The 21,697-nt window shown below is 33.5% G+C and overlaps 1 protein-coding gene across 1 annotated transcript in view; it reads left to right on the plus strand.

Annotated features, from left to right (window-relative positions):
• The first annotated feature begins 2,155 nt into the window (after positions 1 to 2,155).
• LOC126969774 (uncharacterized) overlaps positions 2,156 to 21,697 on the plus strand; it is a 33,339-nt gene continuing 13,797 nt past the window's right edge. Inside the window, exons 1-2 of the mRNA XM_050815340.1 lie at positions 2,156 to 2,334; positions 20,279 to 20,484. Coding sequence (XP_050671297.1) covers positions 2,295 to 2,334; positions 20,279 to 20,484 — 246 coding nt within the window. The 5' untranslated portion in view covers positions 2,156 to 2,294. The remainder of the gene's footprint in view (positions 2,335 to 20,278; positions 20,485 to 21,697) is intronic.

The following is a 21,697-nucleotide window of genomic DNA, read 5'->3' on the forward strand; positions in this document are numbered from 1 at the left end:
TGTATGTCCGTCTGTCATCTATCAACGGGATGTATCTCAAAGATATATGTATATCGCAACAGTTAGGTATCCGAAATGTTGACAAAGTATATAATGTTGCAGCTGTCACGATGTTTTTTTTTTTTACAAAAAATTATAAACTTAATTTTTTTTATTTTTTATTTTAGTGAATTTGAAGTACACTAACTTACAATTTATCTAAATTTGTGTAGATATACTAAATTTTTCAATGCAGCAATGAACGTAAGCGCTTTGCAATTTGATTACAGACAGAGATTCTGCCACAGATCGCCCTTACTGTAAGTCGTTAAGGAGTCCCATTGATCATCATATTCGACTACGACAATTACTTGATCATAACTATGTTTTGGTAGATGACTTAAATATCTTAATAGCATAAAAACATTCGGCTTAATATCGTTATTTTGCTTCTAGGAATTGAAGAGTTTCGTTACTTTATCATGGATTCCGTAATCAGAATCTAACAAAACTCTCACCAAATTATCTTTGAATTATATCCTTTCCAATAAAAAAAGAATCATCTAAATCGGTTGGCGAGATATTGAGTTATTCGTAAATTTCTCATTTACATACGTATAGCAAATTTACGACTTTTATAGTTTTCATGGACGCCATTGTCAGATCTGACCAGACACGGGAAGCACCAGCTTTCAAATTAAACAAAATCAGTTCACCCAGTAGAAAGTTTTGAGGTAAAACAAACAAACATAAAAAAAACATTCCGATGAATTGAGAACCTCCTTCTTCTTTGAAGTCGGTTAAAAATAATTTAAATAGTATAACGTATTAAGATGCTACTGAACCCTTTGTTTGCGTCCAACTTCCATTTGACCTGTTTGTAATAATTTTATAGAAATATAAATTTTTATAACCCTACATTTGAGAACATATATTATTATTATTACCTGTCGCTCAATTCCAGCATATATACTTGATTAGCTTAACCACCATCTGAATTTCTTAACAAATTTTATTCATTGCCTATTAAAGTATTGAAACTAGTGTATCAATTAATAAGAAGATTATAAAATTGTTAATTTAAATGAAAAGAAGAATGAATGTGCAACGTCAGGCCATATTTAAGTATCGTCTGTTAAGAAAAGTAAAGGCTGTGAGAAGAACATGTACAAGAATCTCACTGGCTAATTTCCTATTAGCAAATTTTACATTTATATATAAACATAATTTTCGTAAGGTTTTGCGTTAAAATGTACTCAAGGTTTGCCACGGCTTCTGCAGCACTCACGGTATATTCAGCAGGATTTGAGGATTTTTAAATTACTAATAATTTTTATGATATTTAATATAATTATAGAAAATTCAAGGAAAATCAATATGAAACAATAATTTCATTTGGGCAAAAAAATACATTATATCGTTTATATAAAAGAAAAAATATTTATTGATTTGTTTGAAACGCTATTTACAAAACCAATTACATTAATTAATTGCTATTGCTAGTTACCACTCCAATTGTGCGCGGACTCACAAAATTGTAGCAAAAGCTGCATCGACACTTCAAATCTGTACGTAAATAGATAATTAGTATCCGGGAAGGTTACTACGAGGCGAATAAACAGTATTAATACTCGTAGTACGGGGGCCGCGATGCGCTACTGTGTGACAAGCCGGTTCCACCAGAAGACGGTGATTTCTCCTACGCGCGTAGTTGACAGGAATATACAAATGATGAGGAATCAGACGGCTCTCGACTAGTGTTGTATAATAATTATAACCTTCAAAAGGGTTACGTAACTCGTAATTTACGAGTAGAGTAGATATATCAACACGCACAAACCAAAGTGAAGCATTTTACATGTGACATAATTTTAATAAAAAATAGGACATTATCTTTATATTACCAAACAAACAGATTTTTTTCAAAATCAATATTAAATAATTATGTCTAATTGATCGTAATATTTGACAACGTTCTCTTTGTATCCATAAAAATAACCTCGAAGAACTTAATTTTAGCTTCTCTATCAAATTACGCCGCCTACTTCAATGACTTTACTTGTAAGATCATGAAAATGTAAAGGGGCCTTTGTGACCCCGCGTGGGTGCGGGGCAAGAGCGGCTATCGAAACAAACGCAAAGTCGTTACTCGTTCGTTAGTCGAACTCTCGCACTCGATGGCGAAGGACGTGTTTATAAATATCTCTTAGACAATAACGTGTTCACGTACCAGTACACACGCGAGTGACTTATGCTTGAAAGGGAAAAGTTTTGTGATGTGATTACCGAGTTTTTGGATACAATATTTTAAAAGGATGTATTTCTTTTTTGCTGTTCTAAGCTTACTTGTTAGAGGTAATTCTCTTGTTTGCTATTAAAATAATTATAATTACATATCTAATAATGCAAAGTGATACCTTTATTTATTAATTTTACAATAACTATTTTTCTCTAATAATTATCAAAAGAAAAACTCACAGTGTCAATTTAAACCTATTAGTAATATTATAAGTTCGCATTTTTTTTTCAAATTTTCATTTTTAATTTACAAAAATATAAGGTTTTTTTGTAATAATCATTATTTGCAAACCAACACTGAATTGGCATATTATATTATATTAACTTTCATAAATAATGAATGATATTATTTACTTAGATAGATTCTATACTTACAATAATAATAATTTTATCCTAATGCGTTTATAATGAATACAAAAAGCGTCGCGGTAATAACTGAATATTTTAAGCAAATTGAAGGGACTTCATTTTGTAAGACACTTTTTGGTAATTTCATAGATTACTTTATTTTACTAAAAAGCCGTATTAAGCATGTTTCGATTGCCAATATTAAAACTACGTTTCGTTGAAATTGAACTTTTTTTACCCTTTATTATTTAAGAAAACCATTTCAGGGTTAGATTTTATTATAAAGTGTAATTAAACTCAACTTTTAATGATTTATTCTACCGGCTATCTGTATAATTCAGGTATTCCGGAAAATACCTAGGCAATGTATGAAATATTGTATACTTATTATACCTGGGTAATATTTAAATCACTAGGGATTCTTTAAAATATCTGCCAAGAATGTGTTAAGTAATTTAACTTTTTTTAGCATGTTTTTATGAAGTAAGTATATGATTTAATACGGTTTTTTGTAAAAAGTGTTTAAAATGACAGTTCATTTCAAGGTAGCTTGATTATTGTTATGTTCAACTCAATATAATAATAATAATATAGGTAATATAATATTGACACATTTATACACAAATTATCTTGCCCCGAATTAGGCAAAGCCTGTGCTATGGGTTGCGATAGAACGATATATTTAATACACTATACTTACTCAAACATACATAAACACATATTAATATCCATGACTCCGAAACAAACATCCATATTTATCATATAAATGTTATTGTTAATAATTTTAGCAATAATTATTTGTTCCTATATTTAATGAATACTAAAGGATTTATTTACTGAAAATCCATCCTACGAGTCTCTTATGTCATTTAAACATGATAATATTTGTCAAACAAAACTAATTATGAAAAGTTTCAAAATATATTATTTATTCTTATTTCTCTTAGATCTAATTAGATAGAAATTTAGCGTAGTTCCAAATAAATGTAATATCTAATATATTATTAAGTGTCAGAGAAAGAGGACCAATCATTAAAAAAGATTACTGCTTTTGGAATATTGAAATAATCACTCCAATTTACTTATCTTTCTTCAATCGAGTACACACGTTGCCGGCTAGAATAGAATACAAAGAGACAGAAACACCATTCTACCGGTGGGTTAGGCAGAGATAACATCCCTCCATTTACCACTTTCCTGACATTTTTGCCTGGCTTCTTAGTAAACCTCACATACTCTCTTATTTTTAGTTGACTCCTCACCTAGCCCTTTCTTTACACATCCTCGTACTGATTTGGAATGGTATGCCTAGGTGGACCTTTCCCAATATTTCCATTTATATAGTATGTTTATTCTAATTAACTGCTCTAGCAGTCAATCTACTTTCATTCATTGTCTCTACGTGACCAAACCCCTCTTCATTTTCTTGCCAATAACTGTAACTACCTACCTCTTTTTTTAATGCACACTGCTATGTTATCATTGTTCCTTAATCTGTCCTTCAAATTAACTCTGCATACACTATGCAAATCTATCATTTCTACCGAATTTATTCAATGTTCATTCTTCTTTTGCAACAGCCCGCATTCTCTGCAAAGTATTTTTATTTTTCAAAAGCACGTGATTTCTTCGGAATTGCTGCATATAAGCGCGTGCAAGACCCTGTGTAATGAGCCCTAATTCTACTATCCTTAAAATTTCTCCTTAATAGTTTCCATCTGTAGTAAGCAAACTTCCAAAATATACTATTACATTTATTCCATTGTCTCACCATCAATATAAATATAACATACTGTTATATATTCATGTCTTTCAAATATCATTACTTTCGTTTCAATCACGATCAGTTTCATTCCATTCTTTTCCAACGACTTATGAGCAACGTTACCCAACCTCGAGTTCCACCTTCGCAGGATACGCCATAAGCTTAGATATCACCATCAAAATCCAGTACGGATATCAAAAAACTTCAATGTACAAACAACGAGTTAGAGTCCTTTTCACCTTTATAAAAGTCTGATAGCGCGATTTTGTTCTCGTCTGCCAGGAAAAAAAATATTGAGAGTTTCTCAACCAGTGATGATGCAATAACATGATGATGCTGGGAGTTTCTTATCAGTTTTTCTCTCCATGTCAATGCCCCTTTACAAACTGATTTAGCTTCATGACGTTAATCAATTGTTGTTGCAATATGTTCTGTTATTGTAACTACAACTATGAATTTAAATAAAAACAGTGTTGCTTTTAGACCACATTACAAAAGTGAAAAAACTTTTGATCGATTTTGGCGTGCTTTTTTCTGTTTCGGTTCAATTCGAAGGCGCCACTCCAAAAGCTTGTAGACCAGTTTGCATATGAAACTCATAAGCCCAAGCTTCGTAACTAGTAACAAAGCATTTTAAAAATGTTGGGTCAGAATTGACTCGTTCTAACATGTCCATAGCAACTCTTATGTGATTGAGTGTTCGGAGAAAATTCAGGTCTATTGGGACTAAACAGTTTATTATTTTTAAGTGATGCCCCTCAATTCTCAGATTAAATATACAAAGTTGTATGTACAAAAATTCATAGACAATGCGGGACTTGTATCCGCGCCTCTCGGGTTTCGTTCTGGCGCACTTACCAACTGAACCAATCGTCCGAGTAACCGAGTACAAAGCCGTAAATCTTGGTAAATCTTGTTCAACTCTCAGGTTGTGGCTCCATCTACAGGATCTACTTTACGGTTGTTGACCTGTTCAAACCCAATAATTACATATTAGGATATTGACTTGTTCAAACCCAATAATTACATATTAGGATATTGACTTGGGATGTCGCTCTTTCTAAAAACTTTCCTTTTGTGACATCCCTTCCTTCTGGAATTAAATATACAAATTTAATTTGTACCAAAATATGTGATTGATGCGGGACACTTTTGGCACTAGCCGATCGACAGTATGTTTCTTACCGAAATGATAATTTAAAATAATATGAATCGACTTGTGAGACACAGAAAGATCAGCGGCTATCCCTCTGCAACTTGAATGAGGATTTTCAGTTGTAATTTACTTCACTTTTGTGATGTTTCCTTCAAGACGTTAATGTTAACAGGGCGAGGCAAATCTTCCAGCATATCTCGACCGCTTTTGAATACTTTGTACCACTCATAAGCACGTATTTTTACAGGCTCGATTAACCGTTAGCTTTCTTTAACATTTTTTTTTCATGTCTACGATCACCATATTCCATTGACAATGCAAAATTTAACACTAACTCTTTGATTGGTGTTTTCTCCCATATGAAATAGGTCAATAGATGTGGTTTCACAAAAAATAGCAATTTTGCTATTTGAGAGTCGTCTACCAATCTAACAACAACAAAAAAAGCAAAACTTTAAATTTGGAATTTTAAACAAATCATTCAGATACTTTTAGACTAAATGTAAATATTCTGCTTTTACACAACTTTTTTCAACTGCAGCGGTCATAAGAAAAATGCCTCTTCTATGTTTGTAAATCTGGATAAACGGATAGTAATTCAGAAATCACCTAGGCCAAAACTATAACTAACAATAACTACGTATTTCCAGGTTCTATAGATCATATTACTCATTGACAAAATCACAGGATATTGATTTAAAACTGTCCCATGTTCAAAAGGTATAAAAAATCAAAAATTTACACAAGTAATTTGTTTCATATTCACATTTTTTTCTATCCTGTAACAAATGATATCAATAATTACAGATTTTATTTTATCACTTATAAAATAATTCTGTTTTAAAACGTAGTTTTAAATGATGTATGCAGTGTTCGGTATCTTATAACCTTAGTTAATTATGTTAAACTTTTTTTATGAAAATAAGGGACAAGACGAGCAGGATGTTCAGCTGATGTTAATTGATACGTATTGCCCATTACAATGCAGTGCCGCTCAGGATTCTAGAAAAACGCATTAATTCTGAGCGGCACTACAATTGTGCTCGACACATTGAGACATAAGATGTTAAGTCTCATTTACCCAGTAATTTCACTAGCTACGGCGCCCTTCATACCGAAACACAGTAAGCTTACACATTCATGCTTACACGGCAGAAATAGGCGCCAAGTGCTAATTTAAAAAGTGTTATTTGCTAGGTGTCGTAATAGCAGCGTTGGTTATGTAGGTCTCATCTTTATTTAAATCTGTGTTTGGAGGTCGACATCATACTTAAATATAAAGTTGAAACTATTTTATATACCAAAATTAAATTTCAATCGAATATCGCATTGCTTAGTAGCAAAAAGAATAAAGTCTCCACTTAGCTGGTACTCAATCTGCATATTCAAGTAGTTTCTTCTTTTTTCTCTCTTTTATTTCAATTAATAGGTTAAGTTTATGATTTTTACTTTTATTTCTTATTATGTTTTTTTATAGTAGCCATAATATTAGTTTTATTTTACAAAAGTAATTAGTGAGTATTTTTTGTAATTTTTATATTCACCATAATTTTCCTATACTTTAAAACAACAAATTGAAATAAGATAAGACAAATAAGACCATAAAAATTGTATTGTATATGATATGGTGTACTTAAATAAATAAATAGATAATATTTTAAGTCTTCTACACTAAGCTCTGCGGATAACACTGGGTAGTTAGAGCTATTCATTAATAAAATCGATTTAACTCGTATAGTCATGGTACGATGCCAAATTCTTTCTCGCCTTTTTGTATTTGTAATCCTAGGCGTAGTAAATTGATATTGTTCCAACCTTAAGAGTCTAAAGATTACCGTAACAGCTCTAGTTGTGAAATAATGATCCGGTTAGAGAGCGAGCCCGACTCTTTCATTAAATCGCAAGGAGTATTATATTGCAGACGAATAAATTTTCAAATAGAAAAGAATATTCAGTTGTTGTTTTTATGATGGCGTTGAATAATGAAGACGATACCTTGAGTATTGTAGTAAAATTTCCCAACTAGCAGATAGACTCAGCTCTGCGGCATATGCAGTTAGAGAGATTAGAATGTACACGAATGTTGTAACCGCTAGATTTGTGTACTTCAGTTATTTTCACAGCATCATGACGTACGGTATTTTACTGTGGGGTCATTGCTGCTGACATTGATATAGTGTTTGCTCTGCAAAAGAGAGCTATATATAAGCTTGGTTATAGACATTCTCTCAATGAAAAATTTAATGAAATTAATATTATGACTGTTCATTGTCAGTACATTTATGAAAATTTAATATAAATTCACAAAAATCGTCACCTTTTTGCTCTTAATAGTGATTTTCATTATTATAAAACTAGAAATAAGGGATTGCTTCAAACTAATTCTAGTAGGCTTCTTAATAATTATTCGTAAAGGCATTATCTATGAATAAATTTAAATTTTTTATTAAAAAATGGCTATGTCGTAAATCCTACTACTCCACAGCTGAATATCTAAGTGATCGGACAGCCTGGGACTTGATTATCATTATTTTATAGCAATAGCAATGACAGTACAATATTGTATATTTTTTTTATTAAAATGAGAAATTCTTGCGTGATTTCTTCTCCCCCATAGCGCCATTTGTTTCCGAAGCGGTAGTATGGTATGGTATGGTATGGTATAGGGCTCCTGTTTCCGCAATTAAACCACTAGCATGGGTCCATTTTGCGTGCAGTAATGGCCGGTTACTCCAACCAGCCCAGCTCCTTCCAGAAGTTCAGAACATTCCTGGGGTGTTCACAGACTTCTTGGAGCGACCTTGTATTGGTTATGGTTTTTGTCCGTTGGTTGGCCACCCCCGCACATTCCAGGATTACGTGAGCGACCGTTCCGTCTTCGGTCAGACAACCTCTGCACTTAGGGCTGTCCGTTACGCCGATTGTGAAAAGGTGTTTGTTTAGTGATGTGTGACCCGTTAGGGTGCCCACCATTATACGGATGTCATGTCTGTTGAGGCTCATAAGTCTACGTGTCAGTTTGGGCGATAGTGCAGGTATCGCCACCTTCGACTGTCTACAGCTTGAGACATTCATCCATCGGGTGTTGTGTAGGTCGTTGGTGAGAGAGCGTATCCATGAGCGCATTTGGCTGAAGGGCAGTGGCAGAAGTGGCAATGCACCAGACACTGTATTTACCGATACCCGCCTTGCAAGCTCATCCGCTGCATCATTACCCAACGAACCACTATGTCCCTTGATCCATTGCAGAGTTACCTGGTTATAAGAGGCAACTTGCTCCAGGGTTTGGTGACATTCGTGTATTAGTGCTGAGTTGTGTGTGGTACCCTTCAGCGCTGTTAGTACCGCCATACTGTCAGAAAGAAATCTGATGTTGTGGCCATGTACCTTTCTTCTTAATATAGCGCTGGCGGCTTCCTTGATGGCTACGCACTCACATTGGAAGATGGAGCTGTGTGTGCCCAAGGGTAGAAGCGGTAGTAGTATCTAGTATAATAGAAATGACATCAAAAATAATTCTAAAGGAATCAATTTTGAGAAAATAAATGCTTGATAAATATGCATATTGCTATGGGGCAACCCTGTGCCATATTGTTTAAACAATTGCAAGGAATAGTTACTTTTCATCCGGACAATTTCTTTTATATTCTTTATTAAAATACAAATAAAAAAGGTCCTTTAACAAATTATTGATTAGAGGGCAAACAAGCGTACAGGTTACCTGGTGTTAAGTGATCACCGCAGCCCACATTCTCTTGCTTGCCTTAAAGGAAGGAATAAAAGCTTAGATAAAATTTATTATTCTCAGATTTTAACTTATATCTGTAATGTTTTCATTAAATTAAATTTAAAACTACGCACGGTACCTACTGACCTAGAGGTCACGGGTTCGAATCCCGGTAGCTGCAAACAATTATGTATATTCATTACATGTGAATGTTTGTGTCCGAATCAGGGGTATTATATCTAACTAACTAACTAAGTATCGTCTTGTTCCCATAATACAGGCTATGACTAGTGATAAGATGATTTGTATAAAATTATGTCGAAACCTTATAAAAAAATGTAAGGAAACTAAGCTTTTGATACATAAGTTAAAATAATATAATAATATAAGCCATCTAAATTGACGCAGTTACTTGCAACTCTGAGATGTCTTGACGGTTTTCAGCTTGCCAAGGATTAAAGTTTACAAGTTTGTGATGGGTTAACAAGCTTTCATGCTATGTAACTCGCTTTGAGTTACTGTTCTCGAGACCGCTCGATACTCGGGGGAAATAACATAAGATAGATATTTTTCAGACGATGTCTGTCATCACTCTTAAGCTGCGCAAAGCTGCATCGCAGAACTTTTGATTATATAAACTTGAATTAAAACTAAATAAAGATAAACTCTATATGACTTGAGATAAAGGTAAAATTTTGATTTTTAATTTTAACGTTGAAGTATTGTCGTAAGTAAAAAGACGAATTTTAAAACTTCAAGAATATTGTCGAAATCCGCGCCATTACTTATGAACATGGAACTTACACATATAATCATTTAATTATTTTATAATATAATATTGACACACTTTTACACAAATTATCTTGCCCCAAACTAGGCGTAGTATGGGTGCAAGACAACAATATATTTAATACAATATACTTACTTAATCATACATAAATACATATAAACATCCATGACTTGGAAGCAAACATTCATATTCATCATATAAATGATTGCACCTACCGGGATTCGAACCAGGGACCTCTAGCTTAGTCAGGGTCACTAACCATTCGGCTGTATGGGTCAACAAATTTAAATATTTTATTCATTTAGTAGCAAAACTTTGTATCAAACGGACACTGATGAATCCAAACGTGTATTTAAAAAGAACTGTACCTGACGAATAATAATGACGGCCGACATGCCGACTCATAGACAATCGATTTTATGCAAATGCATGCAAAGGTACATTCTTACATATTATTCCATAGCAGTCTCAAATTGATTAAATGAAAAAGAAAGAATCATTTACGATTCAAAAATAAAAGAGGATCACAATTATTCATTTCAATGTTAAAAAAGTATATATTTATTACTTAATATTATACATATATCTAATTCTTGATACACATATAATTGGTAGATAGGAAATAAAGCGAACCAAACGTATGGTTTTATTATGCGGACTATGCGTAACTTTAAGAAACCCTCAACGTTGTTAATTTCATACAAATCACAAGTTGAATATGCTGTTTCTATTTAGAACCCACTATGCATTACAGATGTACAAAAACCAATATTTTGTTTGATCAATTGCTTGAAAAATACAGTATTCTAGATTTAAAAGCCAAACGTGCACAACTTGAAGTAATGCTTCTATATGACATATGCAATCATAATTAATATGATTGCATTGACCTAACACGCAAGCTGTGTTACCGAGTTCTTGTGCGTCAAATCTCTAGGTCTACACGCGCTAATCAAGGTTTTGCCTTAAAAAAGTGTCGTACAAATGCTGGCATCCGCTCTCCAATTCATAGGATGGTCTCATCTTGTAACCAAAACTTCCTTGACATTGACATAGTAGACCAGTGCTGAAGCCTTTGAAAATGATAAAAAGTGAAAAAGTAATAATATTATGACGAAACCCATTGGAAACGGAAGAGGATATAATATAACACAAATGAAAGGAAAAATAAATTACGGGCGGTCTGAGGTCGGGAAGTGGAAAAGTTGGGTGTTTTAAGGTAAAAAACGGTTTATGTCGATTTTTGCCAAAATTGCAAGTCCTATGGACAAAAGTCAAATAGCAAAGTCGTAATAATAAATAGGTAATAAAAAGAAAAATTATGTAAAAAATTCAATAAACCAAGTCTTTGTATTTTTTTTTTATTTTTTTCCTTGTCCTTTCTTCAAATATAAGCAGGCATACAAATAGACGAAGCCGGATCACTCATGGGAAAAACATTCTAACAGTTATTTGGCTTTTGATATGTGACAATCCAGTATACGAGCATGAAACATTCACAAAATTATATTAAAGAGGCTGAAGAAACATAATTTCTTTGTAATGTAATACTGCGAACTTTCGATAAAGTTATGGAATTTAATGATAACGTATAATAACAAATATTTCAATATTACTTAATTTATTAAATAGATTTGCTAAAATGAAGCCTATATCTATTTAAATAATTTGATTATAAAAAAAAATATAATTTTTGAATAATAATATAATATAAATGAAATATTTAAAATGTTGCTGCACATTTCGGTGACGTATTAACAAAAGATATTTATTTTTCCAATATTTTAACATGCTTTGTAACTTTATTTCTACACAGCATATTCATGAATTAAGGTTGTTAAATTGTTAATTTCTTATTAATTTTGATCTGCTTGTATGCAAAATAATAGTAATAATAATAATAAAACCTTTTTTATCTCATATCCTTAATATATGTACATTTCAGATGTTGTTATTTAGTGTTAGTTTATATTTTTCTTAATATCTATATGTTAGTACGTGTTACTTATTTGTATGGGTTATTTATTTATTTGGATATGAACCCTCCTCGGGTGAAGGCCTCCTCCAACTTTTTCCACGCGTCTCTGTCTTTACCCGTTATTTGCTATCCATCCCGGCTTTTTCCATTATTTCATCAGCCCACCTTCTTTTCGGTCTGCCTACTCGTCGTTTTCCTTTAGGTCCCTTCCACTGCGTGATTCTGAGTGTCCACCTGCTGTCTTTATAGCGAGTTATGTGACCAGCCCATTGCCATTTCAATTTAAGGGCTTGCATGAGGGCATCGGTTACCTTAGTTTTTTGTCTAATTTGTTCATTTCTGACTTTGTGTATTTTCCTTATTTTTATACGCTACGCTCCATGGCTCTTTGTGTTGTCTTGCTCTTCTGTAAACAGAAGTAAAGCTCTTGTCGTGAATACCCATGTATGCAAAATAAGCGAAACTAGTTGTTTATGTTGAGCTTTTCTTTTCAATGAGAAATATGCAAGAGCATATTCATCGTCATCATCAGGTGTTTTATCCTTAATAGACATACTCGTATGACTGACAGATGGGCAATGCCCAAGTAATGCTTAAAGTCAGTAACTATTTCAAATAACTAATTCGGGGCTTACTATTTTAATTATGATATTATAATCAAAATAAGCTACTGTACTACTATCAAAATGCTACAACGCTCCGACTCATGGAATAGACGTGTCGCTGTTAAATAGTTAAGATTACTAAAAAACAAGGACCAAAGACTTCGTCCAGATACACACATGACTCAGCACGTAGTTATTATGAAAATCGTTGTTTCCTTAGATAATTTATGCGTCTAGATAGTGTCTCTTGCTGTTAGACAACCGATAAAAACAGGCCAGGAACATTAGTTGTCAGTGTGCGTTAAAAGCTCGTCTTATACTCGCGATTTGATGACACTTTGTGTTAGTGTGCGTGAATTGCTCAAAATAGAGGTTAGTTCTAAACTCATTTTTATTATGTCACAGCTGTCTATAAATGATCTATGGTTGTTTCTTAAAAATTAAGTTACTTGATATTAAATAGGGATAAAATCGCAATATATATATTTTTTTAATTCCTAGAAGAATTAATTGAAATCTATCCTGTAGTTTAGCCGTGATGTGCGCAAATAAAAACCTCTATCATTTTATGATAGAATTTTTTGTTTAGAAATGCAATGAAGTAAAACCAAACTTTTTCTGTTGATTTCATTCTAACTGGCGGACACTTTCTGCACCATTTTGATTTGTAAATGCAGTTTTCTTAATGAACTCCAAAATATTTAATAGTACCTATTCAAAATGACTTATTGAACGTCAAAAACTACCACCCATTCAAAATAGACTGCCTGAGATCTGAGAAGAACGGGCGCAAGAAAATCAGCGGGCTTTTTTTTATAAAATATTACAATGTAATATCGTACAATAAACATTTATAATTTAAGAGCCTGAGGGTGTCCGCTTCATTTCCAGTCCGTCGTATCATTACGAAAATCATTTATGTTACGATAACCTTTCCAACACAAAAGTTTTTTAACAATTATTTTAAATTTCGTAGCGCATTTGTTTTGTACATTTTCTGAAATCGTTAAAGCATATATATACATCACCCACTACAAAAAGGACTTACTAACTTGACTTAAACGAGTAGTAGGCATAACAAGTTTATATTGTTTGTTCCTTGTTTTAACATTATGATTGTCACAGTTTCTTTCAAATTTTTAATGTGCTTATGAACATAGAGAAAGAATATTATCAGGAATATATTGGGAGGCAACAGTCAAAATGTTACTTCTCTAAATTTTTCTGTTAATCTCTTCTGCAGCACAAAGATGGTATTAATATCGGCTGCACTACCCCATAGAAATATACTATAGGACTGATAACTACCAACTACTAACTACCATAATACTATGAAAATAACTAAAGTAAAGTAAACGGCTGGTTCACTTGGCGTTGCGTAGAGACGTCGCTTGATTGTGTGTCTTCTACCGCATTTATCACGGGGAGCGTTCCGAAGAGCTGTTTAACCTGATTCCTGCCGCCGAATTCCACCTTCGCACGACACGCCACAAGTTAGGATATCATCCCCACCAACTGGATGTGTGGCGGTCCTCCACAGTGCGGTTTTCAAGGAGCTTCCACGTACTAAAAAGCTGTGGAATGATCTTCCTTGTGCGGTGTTTCCGGGACGATACGACATGGGTACCTTCAAAAAAAGCGCGTACACCTTCCATAAAGGCCGGCAACGCTCTTGTGATTCCTCTGGTGTTGCAAGAGAATGTAGGCGGCGGTGATCACTTAACACCAGGTGACCCGTACGCTCGTCTGTCGTCCTATTCCATAAAAAAAAAACTAGTCACGCCGTATCTTTAATCTTCAATGTACATATTTTAATAGTGTAAGTGGTGTTGCTTGGATTTTGTATATAATATATACCTAATTTTATATTAACAATTTCACATTAAAAGTTAATGATTTTGTATCAAAAAATATCATTTAGAATATGAAATTACCATTTTCTTATTTGAATTTAATAAGCGTTAGTCCGGCTACTTATGTATTCATAAAATAGTCTTACCTTATTTGTTAACAATTCATTATAAGTCCGCGATACAATGTTGATGATCTGTAATCACTATAGATAGGATAAAAGAAATTACATAGTATAAATAGTTACCTTAATTACGTTGACATCAATGTATCCTTCAAAGGCTTCAAAGGTAATCAATACTTTTGTTATTCCTTTGGCATTTTAAATGAGGCAACAACAAAACTTTCAATCATATTTCGGAAATCAGGAATAATACTTAATCTGGCCATAACTACTGTTTTAATTAAAAGTAAACAAAATATAACATTTGAATTTGGAATCTGTCATTTTCAAACCAATGGAGACCACTTTTTATATTTTGAATTGTTTTATATTTATGTATTAAGCTAACACACTGTAGAAGTTATAAATGTTATTTGCAATAGAAAAAATTGTTGTTTTTGTTTCAGTACTTATGGCAAGACTAGGAAATTCAGTTTATTGTCAATAAATAAAATGATATTTATAGAATAAATGCTTATATTTTGGTAAATGATATTGAAATCACCAGTGGGAGGCTCTTTTGCATTGCATGCCGGCTAGATTATGAGTACCACAACGGCGCCTAATTCTGCCGTGAAGCAGTAATGTGTAAGCATTATTGTGTTTCGGTCTGAAGGGTGCCATAGCTAGTGAAATTACTGGGCAAGTGAGACTTAACAAATTATGTCTCAAGGTGACGAGCGCAATTCTAGTGCCGCTCAGAACTTTTGGGTTTTGCAAGGATCCTGAGCGGCACAGAATTGTAATAATAATCTTTATTAAAATATGAAAACAACCATTATACATCTTCTTAATCTATGCAATTAACTAAATACAATATAACTAATTATTATTCAAAGTTAACTTTCATTAGTATAGTAACTTAGTGGCTGTCATTAAACTGATTAACCCTATCGTTTCGTACTAGTAAAAACTGTATCACGAAAGGATAGTATTCATCGTCCTTAGATCAGCGATACTTAGGTGCGTGTACTTGAAATTAGCAAACTTATACAAACTAGGTATTTGATTGTGTTCAAAATCGATCAAGTGTTATATTATATCTACGTTATGACTGTTATGTGTGTATGGTGAATGAGTAGGGATGTGTCTACTGTATTTATGTACCCGAGGGGAAGAAATGCCTTTGTGCCTACTGGTCAAATAAGATTTTTTAGTAAATTTTCGGTCTCATTGTAGTCCAATGACTACAGATATTTATCAATTGTGGTTTTGATATTTTTGTTCAAAATTTTATTTAGTTTGTTGTAAAGGTATAAAGATAACCATGATATCTTTGAGCAAAGGATGTCCTAAATTTAAGTATTTTATAGACTGCATCTGTTCTACGTCTCGTAGTGAAGTAAGGTTTAACTCTGTGTTGTGCCAGGATCTCCCATTTAATAAATAATTTACGTACCGTAAGCACTCCCAATTCCGAGTATAGCAAACTTGTTGGATATGTGTATTTTTTACGTGTCATAACTTTTAGAATCATACGTTGAGCTCTTTCAACTATTAACATGGTGCCCTTTGAGGTACCTCCCCAGGCATTAAGATCGTATTGTAATATAGACTGGCGAAGTAAACATTTAGTATACATTTTACATCAAATGCGTTTCTAAGTGTCTTAAATATGTAAATCAATTTTCTTACGCGATTAGTTAGGTTGGAGATATGTTCTTTCTAGTTAAGGTTTTGATCTACTATTACACCGAGACACTTTGTAGAATTACTTCTAGTGATTGGTTCGCAATGACAAGTACTGAAGTTACTACATGTGTGTGCTTTAATAATTACGGAATTCGAAGAGGGTTTACTATTGGCGTTTATGGAAAATGTGAGAAACTTTGTTTTTTCGATATTAAGTGTCAGTAAGTGATTATCTAGCCATGAAGTTACTGCAGCAAAACCTTCATTCGCTGCATCACTAACTTCTTTCCAGGTATTTGAGCTGAACAGTAAAACGGTATCATCAGCGAATGTTATTATTTGGCCTTTTGTCATTTGCAAGTTACAGAGGTCATTTGTCGAAACCCATATTGGTTGCCTGAGAGAAATTCATTTACCTCTAGATATTGTTGTAAGCGTGTGTTTATTAACTTTTCCAGTAATTTTGAGAAAATTGGCAAAAGAGATATAGGTCTATAATTTGATACTTTATTTCTATCTCCTGATTCATATATAGGGACAGTAATTGCCTTTTTAAATGCATCTGGAAATATACCTTTAGGTAAACAAGCATTAAATATACGTGTCAAGGGGCTCACAATGGCATCAGCAGCTTTTTTGATAGAAGATGTAGAGATCCCATCTCAACCCGAACAGTTCTTTGATTTTAATGCACCGATAATTTTTTTTACTTCCATCTCATCTGTTGGCAAAAGCATAAAGGAATTTAATGGTCCACTAGTTGTGATTTGTCTACTTTTCTTAAATAATTCCAACTCATTTGTGTGTTTCCTAAGCAGGATAGAGTTAGCCAAATTACTACCAACATTAACAAAATACTTATTAATGTTATCCAGTGCAGCTTGGGAGTATGAATTAGAGCATAATAACTCCGATGGAACTTTAGTTTGGATATTTAAATTACACATTTGCTTAACTAATCCCTACTGATTTTTCACATTATATTTGGCTTTTGCTAATTCTGATTCAAAATAATGTTTTTTAATATTTTTTATTAAATTATTACATGTATTGCGATAACGTTTGTATGTTATATTAAGAGATAAGTTTTCGGGATCCTTTCGGAGTTTTTTGTGTAGTTCATCTCAATTCTTCATACATCTACAAAGTCCCGGTGTAATCCAAGGTTTGATGGCTACCTGTCGCCTAGGTCGCTTGTATTCATGAATATTCAGTAATGAGCAGGGCGTATCAATTACCTAAACGTCCTGCTCGTCTCGTCTCTTATTGTCATGAATAAAGGTTTATGACCAGGTACAGAGTCTTGCTGAAAAGTGAAGGTTACATTTTCAAAATGCGCAAAGTCAGTCTGAGACACTTTCGTCACCTTTTCGCAAAAATACAGCTTTGTGTCACTTTTATTAGACATCTCTCATCAAACAATGAATAACATAAGATGGTATACACGTTGCACTATTTCGACCACTTGTAAATCTTCATTGGAGCGGTTAGCGTACACTGTGTCTTTTTGATTGTACGAGTAGTAGTCATAAACTTAGTAAACTAGCGCAACAGACAAACACTCTCCTCATTACGGCGAGACTCAATTTAAAATGTTCATGTGTGCTAGTTTTACAGAGGTGTTAGTGAGTTTTTTTTATGAAAATAAGGGACAAGACGTTTAGCTGATGGTTATCGATACGCCCTGCCCATTCCAATGCAGTGTCGCTCAGGATTAATGAAAAACCCCAAAAATCTGAATGGCACTACAACTGCGCTTGTCAACTAGAGACATAAGATGTTAAGTCTAATTTGCCCAGTAATTTTACTAGCTTTGGCACTTCAGACCGAAACATAGAAATGCTTACACATTACTGCTTCACGGCAGAAATAGGCGCCGTTGTGGTACCCATAATCTAGTCGGCATCCTGTGCAAAGGAGCCTCCCACTGGTAAGTAAGGGAGTTAGTGAAGTGTGTAGTATTTTCCTTTCATTCAATCCCTATGAAAAATATTGATAAACGGCGTCATATTCCCGTATACAATATTTTACTATCTAACATATATTTTCTTAAATTATTATAATCTGAAGAAAAAAGAGTGTTTATTGCGTATATATAATATTTAATATTTAGTACTACTTGACCCGACAGACGTTGTTCTGTTCATAATAAAAAAAACTCTTGCGGGTGGAATTTCGTAAAAATCCGTTCTTAGCTGACCTCTACTCGGTGAAAAGATAATTCCTACCAAATTTCAAGTCTTTAGCTCTAATGGTTCCAGAGATATCGTGATGAGTGACTATATACGTGTAAATCTCTTATAAATGCATAGATTTTAGTTCATATGTTCCACGATAATAAACATGACGAAACTAGTGTTGACGAATCACAGTATTTACCTGTGAAATGTTTCATCAGTTGGATTGTTGCTATAGATATGTAACGTGTCAACCGCCACTATATTTAATCAAACAGTATTTTACAATGGCTGTAATAAACAAAACAAATAAGTCTGTAAGGTTCTGCATTCTATATATGAATCCTGTTAAATAATATAAATTATTCATGAAATGTAATAAAGATTTTACCATATTAATATAAATTTTCGTACATTGGATGCATCAACCTTTAGAGCTTGAACTCATTGTTTGTGTAAGTATGCTTCGTGAACATATAGCGTAAATACAACGATTTATTAACTATAACAGTTGACCGAGCACCCCAAATAGCACACTTTCACGAGTTGACGCATGGACCAGCCATCGTTCTCTTCGCACATATTAGAGGGAAGGAGACGACCTGGCACACGATGCCGACTCAGTGCATCTAAATAAGTTACCTTTTTAATAAATACAGTTACGCAAATGAAATAGCATCGGAAAATATAAGAATGGGATAAGCATCACTCTGACTCAAGCATCGAGGCTTCCGTGGTAACTTCTATGAAAAAATATAATGTATACTTTGCCAATAATGACTAAACTGAATAAAAATTTAAATTCAACGTAATATCTTTTGATTGGGATGACTAAGAAGATTGCGTTTGTACAGATTTAAGGCACCACAAATTATACAAATTGAATATTAATTTGAACTCTTAGATCATTTTGGATTATTTTACCTACTTATATGTCACGCAATAAGAATTTAAATAATAAAAGAGTTAAGCAAGAAATACAAGATTTATCAATGATACGTCACTCGAACGATTGACTCAGTTGGGAGAGTGCTCGCACAGAACGCGAAAGGTCGCGGGTTCGAGTCCCGTATCATTCACAAATTTTGTTTTCAAATTTAATTTGTGTAATCAATCCTAGAAATGAGGGTTGTCACTTTAAAAAATAACAAAATGTTAAAGTTTGAAAGTGCGACATATCAAGTCAATTTCCTAATATGACATACAAGATTTATCAACTATACGTCTCTCGAACGGTTGGCTCATTTGGAACAGCGCTCGCACAGAACGCGAGAAGTCGCGGGTGCATATTGTTAAAAAAATCTTGTTCATCGATTAACACTCAGGTTGTGGCTTCATCTACAGGATCTACTTTACAGTTGATAACCTGCTCAACTCCAATATTTGCATATTAGGAAATTGACATAAGACGTCGCTCTTGCAAATCTTCTGCGACTTCTCGCATCGTTCATAAATTTTGTTTATAAATTTTATTTATGTAATCAATCCCAGAAGTGAAAGTTATCACTTTTAAGCATAACAAATTTGCTAATAGTAGCGATAAATGCTTACTTATAGTTATAGAGTTTTCTTTTGGATAACCCATAAACGGAATAATGTAAATTCATTTCTATAATAAAACGAAATATCTTTAATAAAATTGATAACGGTAATGCGATTACTATAAAAGCAATGGTCCATTGAATGGAATTGTTAAGGTATCTTATTGAAGGGAACCTATTGTTTGGTATCTATACCATCATTGTTACCGTAATGGAAACCTTTGCCATATAAAAGGTTCAATCCATTAATACCCTTTAATTGTTACAGAATCTCTTCTACTTCGAATAGTTCGGGTTTCGGTCCCTTCATACCGGGTTCGAGGACAGCAGGCTCAGTTTGATTGTGATTATGAACTTGGAGGTGACAGATTATATTCTGTCAAATGGTATAGAGACAACGAAGAGTTTTACAGATATATGCCGAAATATGATCCTCCGCAGCATGCGTATAAAATCGACGGAGTCAAAGTTGATGTAAGTATCTAGTCATAGTTTATGTTAAAATATTTATTCTCATAAAGAATTATTACAATTCACTTACTATTATATTTAGTAATCATATAGGCTGAAAATAATATATATTATATTATTTATATGTAATAACGACACAGCCCATATGATTGCGAAACTGAAGTGGGAGTGGGCAGGGCACATAGTTCGACGGACAGTAAAGTGGGGCAGTAAAGTCCTCAAATGGCGACCACGTATCGGAAGACGCAGTGTTGGTAGGCCCCCCACAAGATGGACCGACGATCTGGTCAAGATTGCCGAAATGAGGGTAGCGCAGGACCGATCGTCCGACCGAAATCTTTGGTAGAGGCGTTTGTCTAGCTGTGGATGTGTTCCGGCTGATGATGATGATATGTAATATAAGTGCTAATCTACATTTTGCAGATTTCTGTCATCACATAGGGCGTAGATTTAATTTGTGCTAAAGTTATAGGGTACCTACCGGAACATTCATAAATTAAAAAAAAAACAAAAAGTATAGTTTTTTTTTATTAGTCAATTTTGTAATAGTATTAATATTTGTAATAAATTTAACTGGTTTTGTATTAAGGTAAATGTATTAATTATTTAACGAGTACCTATGGTAGGTAAACTTGTCATTTGCTCAAGGTGGCGATATTCACGCGATACATGGGCGAGTCCGATTAGGGAACCGAAAGTGTGATGATCAATGTATTTTCGTTAAATACGACGTTTTTCAACAAACGTGCATGTTTTTTAAATTATTTATTATTACAAGGAAACATAACAAACACATCACAAGAACTGAACAATATAGGAAAGAGATACAAAATATAAATATAGATGAGTCCTAACACATGTTTCACAAATACAATAATAACAAAAAGACACAAACGCAAACATTCACAGAAGTAACTAATTTGATTATACGCACTGATACAAAAGATGTAGACAAATGAAATTATTTAAACTCGGGGCAACGATGACAACGATTTTAATTCTAAACTGTGTCTGAACACAGCACGAAAATATGTCGATGTCAAAAAAACTATTGTTGTAAGATTTACACATTCTGTGTAATGGCGCGCGAAACCCAATGTTTGTTCTTGGTGACGATATCTCAAAAGTAATGCATGAGCGGAGAGACCTGGCTGGGACGTGAAAGCCTACGAGACTGAGGAGGAGAGGAGAAGATGTCAGCTCACCAGTACATATT

This window comes from Leptidea sinapis, chromosome 1 (genome assembly GCF_905404315.1).
Source record: "Leptidea sinapis chromosome 1, ilLepSina1.1, whole genome shotgun sequence".
NCBI classification, from domain to species: Eukaryota; Metazoa; Arthropoda; class Insecta; order Lepidoptera; family Pieridae; genus Leptidea; species Leptidea sinapis.